The 12723-nt window shown below is 38.8% G+C and overlaps 1 protein-coding gene across 1 annotated transcript in view; it reads left to right on the forward strand.

Annotated features, from left to right (window-relative positions):
* The first annotated feature begins 2253 nt into the window (after window positions 1-2253).
* The window catches only part of clcn2a (chloride channel, voltage-sensitive 2a), a 66727-nt gene continuing 56257 nt past the window's right edge, over window positions 2254-12723 (forward strand). Inside the window, exon 1 of the mRNA XM_038289238.1 lies at window positions 2254-2508. Coding sequence (XP_038145166.1) covers window positions 2458-2508 — 51 coding nt within the window. The 5' untranslated portion in view covers window positions 2254-2457. The remainder of the gene's footprint in view (window positions 2509-12723) is intronic.

The raw sequence follows: 12723 nt of genomic DNA on the forward strand, positions 1-12723 counted from the left end.
GCTGAAATCCACCTATACAAAACTGAAACGTTTGGCATTTATAAGAAGCCAGTCACTTCAGTTATGAAACTTTTCATTTCATTTCAGTTTATTTATATAGCGCCAGTTCACAACACATTTCATCCAAGGCACTTTACAGATATAGTCAGATTGGTTCAAAATGTTCTAAGGAAAACCAACTGATTGCATCGACTTATTGACTGTTCTGCATTCCCTCACACCAAGCATGCTTGTAGTAACAGTGGAGAGGAAAACTCACTTTAACAGGAAGAAACCTCAAACAGAACCAAGCTCAGTGTGAGCAGCCACAAGTCACAAGACTGATGTAAAGAAGACCACAGGGAATGTGTTAGGGAACATAACTGAACCATCAGCACCATGAAGTACATCTTACACAGCAAAGTCAGGAATGGTGTGGAAAATTTTAATTCAGGGTTTGGTTAAGAATAAAACAATAATATTCCAACATTTATTGAGAAACACCAGTGCTTACTCTTCTTAGGGGTATTAGTTGACAGGACAACTATTAGTTGTACACCAGTGAAAAGAAGAATGACAAAGGTTATCCAAATAAAATCACCTTGTGATATTCCAGAAGCCATGTAAAAAACCCAGCAACCAAGTCAAGCAGGGGTGTCAAACTGATCTTTATATTCGGCCACTTCAGTACCATCAGGGCGACAGTGGTGTCGGATGTAGGAGTTTGCCCTGAAATCAAAGGATTGACGGTTCAAGCCCCGGCTCTGACTTTCAGTGTCGATGTGCCCTTGAGCAAGACACTTCACCTGCATTGTCTACTGATGGTGGTCAGAGGGTGTGTGTACGGCAGCCTCGCTTCTGTCAGTGAGCCCCAGGGCAGCTGTGGCTACAATGTAGCTTGCCACCAGTTTGTGAATGACTGAATGCAGTGTAAAAAGCTTTGGTCAAGTCTCCTGACTTGAAAAAAAAGCACTATATAACTACAGGCCATTTTAAAGGGCCCGTTCAACTGTATAAATGACACTTTTTGCTTTTCATGATTTCCTTTACAAAAAGAGCACTATTCTGCTATTAAAACTTTACCCCATTGTATTTAGCAATGTTAGCCAATTTGTATACTTGAAAGAGCATATGCCTCTATTAAAGATTTTGACTGATACAGGTTTTTCTAATAGGCCAATGCCAAAACTGTTTATTTTGACTTTATTCTGACCGATCTCCGATACGTGGTGCCGATATATTTGGGTCAATCCTTGAAGCTGGTATTTCTTTTTTAACCTCCATTTGCATGATATAAATGACACAATGATAAAAATATTAAATGTCTCAATTTAAACTAAAAAGAAACATTTATTGATAAATCAAACAAAACGCCACCATTAAATGGCGGGAACATCAATGCATGCAGTTCACGTGATCTTAAGAAATGGCTGCTGAATGCACTGATAAATTGGTGAACATATGCATGTATTGGTCAATGCCCATACAAGAAAAAAAAGAAAAGTATTAGTCAAAAAATCAGTTTATCTGTCTTTTTTCCTGCATCTGTTCATCTGAGGTTTCCTGTCTCAAAGGTGACTGTTTTTCACAAATTATTATTCTGTTATTGTTCTTGAAGGAGGAGGTGATAGGAAGAGGGACAAAAGTCAACACCTTCCCTCCTTGGACATCTTGTGCAAAACATTACCTATTGTCACTCTTGTCCAATATTCTTTCCCCCTGTGCAATTACACTTGCCAACTACTATGTAGCCTGTGTAATTTTTTACTTATTTCTAAGGTCAGTACATCTCTGCAGTACAAGTCATATAATCCAAGTCAACTACTGTGTAGTCTTTTCTTAGCTCTCTACTGTGTAGATATTTTTAAATCTAAAGGAAACATTCCAGGATATTACGTTTTTAATGCGTTTTTGTAATATATACACGCATTGGTTGAATGGAAATAAATATAAATCTAGATCTCAGACTAAGACATATTTATTCTTTCTGACCTCCTACTTGCAGGTAAGCCACAACCTTTACAACTTAATGTTTCTATCAACCAAGAGGTGAGTAAAATAAGGAGCAAAAGAGCTGTATAGATCAGAAATACAACTGTAAAATATTATGTTTAGGGACCGACGTACGACACCTGGATGCTACCTGTGCATCCTCAGGTCCACTAACAGCAGGTCCAGAAAGAAAGAGAGAGAGAACAGTGGAGGGAGTGAGGCAGGGAGGAGGGGGAGAGGCGGTATTTCGCAGTTAAACCGCATCGCTGCTGTGAGGCAGCAAGGCGGCTGTATCTCTCATCTGTCTCTCAAACCGTGGCAGCAGTCCTCTGCAACATGCAGACAGCCCGGTTATAACTAACCTGTTACACACACACCGCTCATGGGATGGCAGCGAGCCGCGCTGCCACCACTCTCTCTCTTCCTCCTCTGAAGATTAATTAGCTGGAGACGGATTTTGGGCCTCTTAATGAGGAAATTGCTGCAATGGTGAAAGGCAAAGCAGAAGAACGGACTCTCCAGTATCAGCAAACTTTGGTGAGTTTGGGGTGATGTCATAGATGATGCTCGCAGCTGCAGATCGGACATGTTCGGCTTACATGGAGGATGGAGGCGCAGCCTCTGTCTGCTCTGCCCTGTCCTGCAGAAGGACAGGAGGACTGACTGTGCTGCTGCTGCTGCTTCTGCTGCTGCTGCTGCTGCTGCTGTGTTTTAACACCTTTAGCACATATAATGTGAAATGCCTCTAGTATGCTTTTAAAGCAGATACAGGAGTCCTCTTTACTGGCCATTCATTCACCTTGATCCACAGGTGTTGCATCACTCTGCGTCTACCGGCACCAACATCATTCATTCCCATAAGTTTACTCCAATATAAAATGCATGCATTTCTATACATAATTACTACATGCATGGCAAATTATTAATCAGTAAAATTCCTTAAAATGATTAAATAGTATGTAAAATGCCTTTTCCGTTTGCTGCCCCAGCTTGATGAATGAACCAAAAGTGGAATGTTTCTAAATATGAATTGCCTCATGTACTAGTTTTCCCATCCATGTCACTACAGGACTGACAGTGATACCCTGCAGCCTTTTTTATCTATATTCAGATAAAGAGACAGAGAGGTAGACAGGAAGCAGGCAAGCTGAATAAAAAAGTCAATTTGTGTCCTTCCACATTGATTAATAAATCTTTGACACAGTTTGTGTACCTATTTTGTTTGTTTCTACATGCACAGTTAAATGCACACATTTTAGACATTAGATGTATTTGTAAGTGTGTGTTAGGCCCCTGATGAACACAGAGATTTTTATCCCTTCAGTGTGAAGATCGATGTCATGCTGTGTTCCTCACTACAAAGATCAATAGCAATGTAAAATGGCTATGTCTGTGAAGATTAGAACCTCTACCTCTGACACTGATCATCTTACACTGATCAGCTCATTTATTGTTAACTGTTTACATCACTGTCCTGTTGCCAAAAATAGCCTTGTATGTGTATGTGTATCTGCAGCGTAATACTGATGCAGTAGCAGTCATATTTAACACATTCTTTTTTCTCAGGTGAAGCAAAGCATCTTGTTTTTGGGTTGTTTTTTTCCCCCTGCAAACTAAATGAGATTTAGAGGTTGATAATGAGCTACAGAAGAAAAAAAAAGGAAAAACATTTTTAATGTGACGACTGATGATTTTCTTGCAGGCTTAGATGCAGCCCTAAAATTGAATTCTGATGTTGACAAAAGGATCTTTTTCTGTTTTATTGCCTCCTTGCGGCAAGACTTAGACGAATTTGAGTCATGTGTTTGCTCAGAGTTTGGCAGCGTGGTGCTGCGGGCCAGATGAGCAGATATCACAGAGCCTTTAGGGGGTAAAAAGAGATTTATCTAAAATATAAACACAATTTCTCCATGTCTGCTGTTTTACTTTCAGACAAAGAGGAAACAATAATGTTTTATCAGAGCTGGCATCAGTGTTTAACCTTTGAAATGGGTATTTTACAAAGGTTCTCATGTAGCAGGTGTTGTTTAATAGCTACTGTTGTGGTCAGAGCTTGCCCAAGATTTGCTGTTGTTGTTGTTGCTGTCTCGGATGCTTTAAAGAACCTGTGTGCTGCTTTAGTGAAGCAAAACTTAAGGGACTATGTAACAGGATTTTGGGTTTTGGGTTTGCCATTTCAGTCACTTCATACTGCTTATTGTACAAAAAGCTGTAAATACATACATAGCCATTCACTCACAGTGCATAGGGTCTTAAAGAAAGCTTAGTTTAGTCTGTAAGGATTATACAAGATTAATTAGCCAGGGTTATTTGACTCTAAAAAACGAATTGGTTACAAGAAACCACTGACAATAATACGTACATACAACGTCTCCTGCACTGACATACACCATAAAATATGGTGTATATGACATACACCATAAAATATGGTGTATGTCATAATACTTGGGAATAACTGTCAACATACCCATCAAATAAGAAGTACAGTATTTTTATTTATGGTCAAACGCTCAATTAGACAGAGGTTTGATGTATGTATTTCTAATGTATTTGTACATTCCCTCAACGGTATTGTGGAGGATTTTCGCAAATTTTTTAAAAGACCCGCAATCACAACCCTGCATCCATGCGAGAGCATGCACAAACCCATTTCTCCTTGTGTATGCTGTGTTTAAAAGTTGCTGTTCTCATAGCTCATACAAGCTTACTGTGTCCGAACATCCATCCTAACCCCTAAATCCCTCAATCACTATATTGGACTATATAGTGGTCTATAGCAAACTCAGTTAACTTACCTTTCGTACAGATGATCACTACTTTTTACTCCCGGTTGGTCATGTAACTCCTCCTCCATTGCACAGTGCCTGAACCATCTTTGTTATTAGTTAGCGACAGCCAACTGTATGTAGAAAGCGGTCCGCTGTGATAGCATATCCCATAATGCTTTGCACGAAGAGCTCGCCCCGCAAAGCATTCCGGGATATATCTGCCTCTTCTGAGGCCTTTGTTTTCTTCTTATACACTTCGTAGACACCTTTTCTCTTATAAACCTCGGCCATTTTTAAAGAACTGCAGTGAGAAAGGAGTGTTTCAATAACTGGCTAAAACCATAGCTAACCACACATATACGCCTGAAAGTGTGCATGCACAGAAAAAGATAGCTAACAGGACGAGCACATAGTATCGCCTTATGAAAACGTATCACCAGAATGATTAACAATTAGGAGGACCACTTATTTTGATGATGCACCCGGAAATAAAAGATTGTCCTCTATACATTTAATTGTGTCTGGTTGGGGGTCTTTGTGTCAAAAAAAAAGAAATATCTAATTTATCTTCTCCTTTTTATTATATCCGTCAAAGCTAAAAATTCTTACCGTATTCCGTTTTTAAATGCATAACAAAGCATGACCTTTGATGCATATTTACGGTTTTTATAAACATAAAAAATTTTGAAAAAATGTAAAGGGGTAAAAAGGGTGTTTTGTTGGATTCCAGTCTAAGTCTACGTATTTAAAAAAAAATGCCATTACAAATGACAATACCAGATCTTTTTAAGAAAATCAGAAATTGTCACTACATCAAAAGCCTGATTAGTGTATTTGCATGTTCTACTGTATCACCACTTTCCAACCGGCTGAAAAACCAGGGAACAATCGGTATTTAGTGGCAGCGAGTACAGTGGCAGTGGGAACAGCTCACTGACGCGTGTCTACCCAGGTCAAACGACTCGGCAAGCGACCCAAGTTAAAATCGCCTCGGCTCTGATCGGCATGCAGTAGGAACAACAGACCAGGGTTGATCCACTAAATAATGTGACACTATTGAAAGCAAAGTATTTGCACTAGCCATGTTTGATCTAACAAGCCGAAACAACTCTGCTTACAGTCGCTAAACATGGTGCAGCTCTGGTGAGAGGGATCCCGAGGGACAGTGAGAAAGAGGCTTCCAACTGCCATGTATGTGTTTTTTAATCCTAGATACACTTTAATTAGCAATTCACAATGATTTAAATAACACTAATCTGAATTTTAGGAACATTTAGAACAAAATTGGTTCATTCTTGATTTATAACTCCAAATCTGATTTTTTTAAGATTGGAGGGTCTTATTGGCCTGCCTGTTCCTAAGCAGCTTTACCTAAAGTTGTTACACATCAGGCTGGCTCTGATTGTGAAAATAAATGGTAGACTAATGTGTCTAAATGCTAAACCTCTGTGAATTCTTTTTTTAAAGGGGATGGATAATTCAGAGGAATCAGGGAAAATGGTAAAAAAAAAAAAAAGAAAAAAAAGATCAAGAACATTTGGGCAAGTTGAATAAGGTATCCTTTTCAGGCTGCACCAGCCATGTTTGGTCAGGTCAGGGGCAGGGCATGCTGGGACCTGAATGAATGCCTGCTTTTTGTCTCATGGGTGGAGGACTGGTCGTGGAAGATTAAAGAAACAGTAGGTCAGACACTGAAAAGAAAGGAGGGAAATAGATTATGTAAATGCCGTTTGTTTCAAAATGTTTGATTCAAATTTTTTTATCTTTTATTTTCTGTTGAAGCTTTCTCTGAGATGTGGGTGGTCTGGATGTGTCATAGGATTCGCCCAAGCAGCTACATTTGTTTTCTCTTTTCAGGAGCGTGGGCAAGGTTGTGGATGGACATTTGTAGGAGTAAATGTGTGTATGTGTGTGTTAAAGTCAGAGGGTATGCTTTTCACCCACGCATATTCCCCTGCCTACACGCTCACCTCATACTCAATATCAGTGACAGAAGGTCTGTCCAGCAGCACCACGCCTGAGACTTTAGCTCCTGTGAGCATCAAAATCTTCCTTCACCTGCGCGGGAAAAACCACTCCCTCCTCCCTAGCACAGGGCACTGCAGCACTGCAGAAATATGCTGTTCATTCAGCACACATGCTGCTTGCATGCTTTTCTCTTAAGGAATCTGCTTTACTGAAAAGTCAAAATACACCACAACTAAGATACAGTTTTCCTTATTTTAGATTTCTCTTATACTATTTTTAAATGATAAATATTCAAAGCCAAAACATTAGTGGACCTAAATGGCTTGCCTTCTTTATGCTGAGCACGTGCAGATGCATATCAGCATACATTAACTGTGTACACTGATATTCACTCTGCTTAAAATGCATTATAAAGAAACCGGACACAGATTGTCTCCAGAGTAGTGAGCTAGAGCTGTGTCCACAGAAAGCTAGACTCAGCAGTGTGAGAGCTGTTCCCTCTCTTTCTTATTGTTTAACGTGTCATAGACCAGTTGGGTTGGTAAATATCAGCAGGCTGTTCGCAATCTACTTCTTTTTCTTTGAAGGATTCTGGAGTCTCTAATTAACCAGCATGACTTTGCTTGTCAGTTCCACAGTTTACACATGATATGATTGTTTTTCCCTGAAAGGAAAGTTAAACATTGGAATAGGGTTTAAATTGCACGTCGTGCATGCATCTTTAGTGTCCCTTTTGCTGTCTCACAAAAATTGCTGTCTCTTCAGCGAGGTCTAGTTTCTCCTTGTCAGCACTCTGCATCCTTCTAACACTCGCACACAAACAAACACACACACATTTGCAACACACAAAAGGGTTTGGCTCGAGTCCAGTCCAGATCCTGTCACTTCCCGATTGTGCTGTTACCTGCTCACACTGCTGAGCAAGCTTCTGTAGGGACTGCTGAACAAAAATAACAAATTGGCCTGCATCTGATATGCTTTCATTTCATTGTGAATTAATCGAGTGGGTTTTTTTTATCCTGGTCATCAGGACCCACTGTCCTGCATGTTTGAGATGTGGCTTTGTTTCAGAAATCCTGAATAGAAGTTGAATGGGATATTATCTCCAGAGCAAGCCATTAAGAGCTGCAGAATTACCCTTTAATTTTGGTCAGGTGTGCGGGAACAGGAAATAATCCATCCATCCATCCATCCATCCATCCATCCATCCATCCATCCATCCATCCATCCATCCATCCATCCATCCATCCATCCATCCATCCATCCATCCATCCATCCATCCATCCATCCATCCATCTCTGTCTGCTTAATGTTTGCAGAATTACTGGAGGGTCTCTTGTGCTAATCTCTAGCAATCAATGGGCAGTGGTAGAGGATGTTTTGGATAGGTTGCAATGATCCTCTCTTGGTTACTGTTGCAAGGCGTACCATAATGACTCGATGTAATCTCGTGGGCTTTCTTTGATACAAAAGTTATTAGGTTCATTTATTAAGTTTCCAATACAACAAATTAAATATCTAATGGTGGATAAGTCTCATACTGTGCAGCAATCCCATGGATTATCAGTTCAGTATCAGGGTATTAAAGAGATACAGAGCTGATATGCTTTTGGAGGAGACAACGTCATGCGTTTCCTTAGCATTAATGAAAATACCACCAGAATTCAACCAGAAATTCACTGAAGGAGTAATCCCTAGGGATGAATAAATTTGAGTCTAAGGCTAAGTCTAAGTGAAGTGTGAAAGGTCTGGACAGTAGGACATAGTAAAATGTTTGTTACTCAGATTTAAGTTGTTAATTCTAAATCCCTTACATAATGATTTAGTTTTTACAGTATATCTGTGAACTATTACCAACATGTAAGTTTGTTCTAGCACTTTGCTTCATCTTTTACATTTAAAGTATGACAGGAGGACAACCTCTTGAGTTGATGTATGCTAAAAACATAGCCGTGTACTTTGGTATTTTTCAACAAGGTGTCACTGTCTCTGCTTGATGCTTCTCTCCTCTTCACACTGAATCTCTCTCCTCTTCAACCTCTGTTTCTCCCTAATGTCATTATCGTCTGCTGCTGTGGATTTTGTCTGGTCTTGGTTCCACACGTGTGCACATCTCTGCCTGACTACATAGAGGCTGTGCACGTTTATTATTCTGTGTGTGAGACAGAGACAGCTCTGACTCATGGGGAACCATTCTGAAAGTGGCTTCCACTACCTATATTAATTTGAATGTGGAAGGCAGGGTGACTTGAATTGTCACTTCCTCCTCTCTTTTATTTTTCTATCTTGTCCCAGGAGGCTTTCTGGTTAAGATTAGATGGAGAGTATTTTGTAGTTTCTGTACCTTCACCAGTATATTCTTTACAATCAGAGAAGAAAAGACACAGGGGATCATCGTTCTACTGGCAGAGACGAGACAATAAAAAAATTTGATTAAAATAATATTATGTTTTTTATTATTATTTTAAAACCAAACAGGAAATGGCTAAACAATAATACATTTTCTTATATTCAATGTCATTTTGGCTCCACCTGCATGAAGTGGCAAAAGCATTTATAACCCTGAACCTACTCATATTTTGCTACATAACCAAAATATGTTATGAAAAACAGTAAAGGTGTCATGACCTGATAGCTGGCCTTAATTGTTCATGTCATTCAAGTGCTTTGTTCTGCCCGATCTTTAATCCTCTCTGATCCTATCCACCTGTGCGTCTTGCTTTATATTTGGTTCAGTCCAGCTATTGGGGCCAGATCATTGTTTGCGGTCTGTTTGTTCATGCCTGTTAATTTGTCTGTTTAATTAGTTTAGTTTATTCGATGGTTCATGTTCCGTTTCCTGGTGGCCAGCAGATAAAGAGGATTTTTGTGTTTGTCTTGTCTCCTGATCGTCCTTCTCTGCGGAGCCCTTAGGATTTTTGCTCAGAACAGGAGGATCAGTTTTATTCCCGTAAGCCTAGCTTCTAGGAGGAGAACAGTTTAAAGTCTTGCAGAAATCGTCATATCAAGTCTTGTCTCTGTCCCCCAACCACTGAGCCCGTCTGTCTGCATCTTAGCAGGTCTGTCTGAAAGTGTTGATTGACTTTTTGTTTCTGTCTGTTTATTTTAATAAACATTTTAAACTTTCCTACTGACTGTCTCACCTTAAATACTGGGACCATCTGTCCCATCCTCTGACAAAAGGTCAGTCAATCAGCAGCCAGACTGGTTGAAGAGCAACACTGAACATACATTTTTAAGTTTTGCCACATATTCTTCATGATTTATCAAGATTTATTTATAGGCTGTTATAACACATAACTATTGCTTGATGAAGAACAGCTCAAGCTTCAAGTTTGGGATTGTGGTTTAGCAGGGAGGAGAACCTTAGTCTCAAGTCATTTTTAGTGTCTTGAAGTTGTTTTTTTAGATTGCCCTGAATTTTGTCCATCCAATTTCTTTTTAAATATAAGCTAGTGCCGATGTCTATAGCATCATTCTGGCAGTACCATGTTTAATGGCCTGAATGGTAGATGTTTATTTTCTGTCATATAGACCAAAAAGTTTAATATTTCTCTTACATAACCAGTAGTTAGATTTATTTATAGGTGTAATAAACCCAAATAAAACAAACTGGACTATGTGGTTGTAGGGGAAGAAAAGTACTGCATTATCTATTTTTAGAAATGTTAAACGTTAACTCAGGCATAGATTGAAGGATGACTTAAATATTTGTTTAGCGGGTTGCTTTAGTTTGGCTTGTGGAAGAAAATACATTTTGAAAGAAAGAGAGCAATATACCATTCTGAATATTGGACATCTTAAAGTAGAAGAAAACAGAAAGAAAGCAAACAAAAAAGAGAAAACAAGAAGATTAAAATTTCCAGTTGAACACAGTAATTACTCTAAAAATATCACAATCCATTTTGCCTAAGGAGGCAGTCTGCTGACTTGGTAAATGTGACAGGGCAAGAAATGTAGTGGATTGTGTGTGCGCGTCTGTGTTGGAGGGGGGAACTTGGTGAACATGCAGTGCAGTCTTCCTGTTAAAACCCAGCAGGCTGTCGGGTACAGCACTGAACTAAAAATGTCCCATGAATTTTGTCCATGGGTGTTAGATCAATCTATAATGAGAAAATATTTGGGGCACATGAAGAAAAGTTTCCAAATATACACAGGATGGTAACAACTAATATTGCAACAACAAACAAGATTTTAAGTCGATTTAGGGTGTCTTTGGTCCCTTTGCTTTGTCTGAAATGCAAAACAACAATGAGATTTTAAAACTGTATTGGAAGCTGTAGTATTCATCTAAGTTCTTCTTTCTATTAGTCTTTAATAAAAGTGCCAATTAATCACATCTGCTGTCTCAAGATAACAGTTATGTGTGCAGGAGTTTGCCCTGCAAATGAAGGGTTGTCAGTTCAAGCCCTAGCTCTGGCTTTGAATGTCATTGTGTCCTTGTATTGGTAGTGAGAGGGCCCGGTGGTGCCTGTGTACGGCAGCCTCGCCTCTGTCAGTGAGCTCTAAGGCTCAATGTGGCTACATTGTAGCTTGCCACTATTGGCGAGTGTATGAATGACAGAATGTAGTGCAAAGGGCTAATTTCTCCTGACTTGTAAAAGCACTGTATAAGTACAGACCATTTACCATTAAAACATTTTTTATAATAATAAAGATCTTATCTGCTTCATGTAATATCTTGATGAAATAAGTTTTAATGTGAAAGACAGAAACAGTTAAGCAGATGAACTCGTGAGACTGTCTTTAGGTCACAGTCACCAGCTATGTCTAGAAGAGAAACAGTGCTAAACATAGAAAAATAAGCCCAAATCTATCATCAGTAATAGAAGTTCTTGACAGCAGCAGCCCAACCAATGTCTCCCTCCAGGATGGTTTCACAGCTAAATAAAGCGCCAGACAAGATGTAGCTATTATGACAAGAAAAAGCAAAAGATTTGGAGAATAGAAGTAGAACGTAGCAGATTTAGGAAAAGTGTCCCCTATGTCCTCCGGCACTCTAACCATATATTGGCATAACTATAGTGCAGTGGTGTCAAAAGTATACACATTTGTTTCTTAAGTAGAAGTATAGATACTGCAGTTTAAAAACACTCTGGTTAAAGTTGAAGTATCAACTTGACCTCTTTACTCAAGTAAAAGTGAAAAAGTATGTGCTCCAAAAACTACTTAAAGTATAAAAGTATAAAGTAACCTTTAAAAAAACAGCCAGATGCCACTATATGAATTGAAAGCTCAATTTTGGATGAGGGAGGTCTTGCTGGTCTCCATTTCCCGATACGCTCTCACCTTTCAGACATTTCTACATCTTTTTCTGAATCCGACATTGTAGCATGGCATAGACAATTCACGTTTGCAGTTTAAAGAACACCTGCTTGCTTCTGATGATTTCCTTTAGCTAACCAATGAGTGTTTGCGTTATATAACTCATCCAATTACACTAGTTTTCACTAGATCTGGATGGCGCCAATGATCTGCATTGGATGGGGCATGAGACGTGAGATAAATATTTTTAAACATTAAACCAGGTAACCACTTAAAAATCAGCAGGATAAGAATAAAGAGACATTTTTAATGATCTGTTACTTTAAACAGAATTTCAACACTAATATAAAATAAGGTATTTATGCATTCATCCTATACACTGAATAAAAAAAAAAAAAAAAAAAAAAGAAATTACCAAAAATTGCATCCGCTGCTATCTCAGAGGAGTTGACACTTGTATGACTGTATTCCTGTATATCCATCAGTAATAAAAGGACAAGAGTCAGCAAATGCAAATTCTACCCTGTAAAACAATGGCAGGGAAATTGCCACTGTATGATCTGAAGCCTCATTTGGAGCTTTTAAACAGGCTTTTGAAAAACTTTTATAATATGCTGCTGTAATATTATAGATTTTTTAGAATAAAAAGCTAGCTGATGTGCCTAATCGAAAAATAACAGAAATACAATTATAGAGCAATCAGTATTGTAAGAAAGCCCACACTGTTTCTGAATAAATACATTTTTGTATG

The sequence above is a fragment of the Cyprinodon tularosa genome, unplaced genomic scaffold (assembly GCF_016077235.1).
Source record: "Cyprinodon tularosa strain WSP-4 unplaced genomic scaffold, ASM1607723v1 ctg267, whole genome shotgun sequence".
Classification (NCBI taxonomy): Eukaryota; Metazoa; Chordata; class Actinopteri; order Cyprinodontiformes; family Cyprinodontidae; genus Cyprinodon; species Cyprinodon tularosa.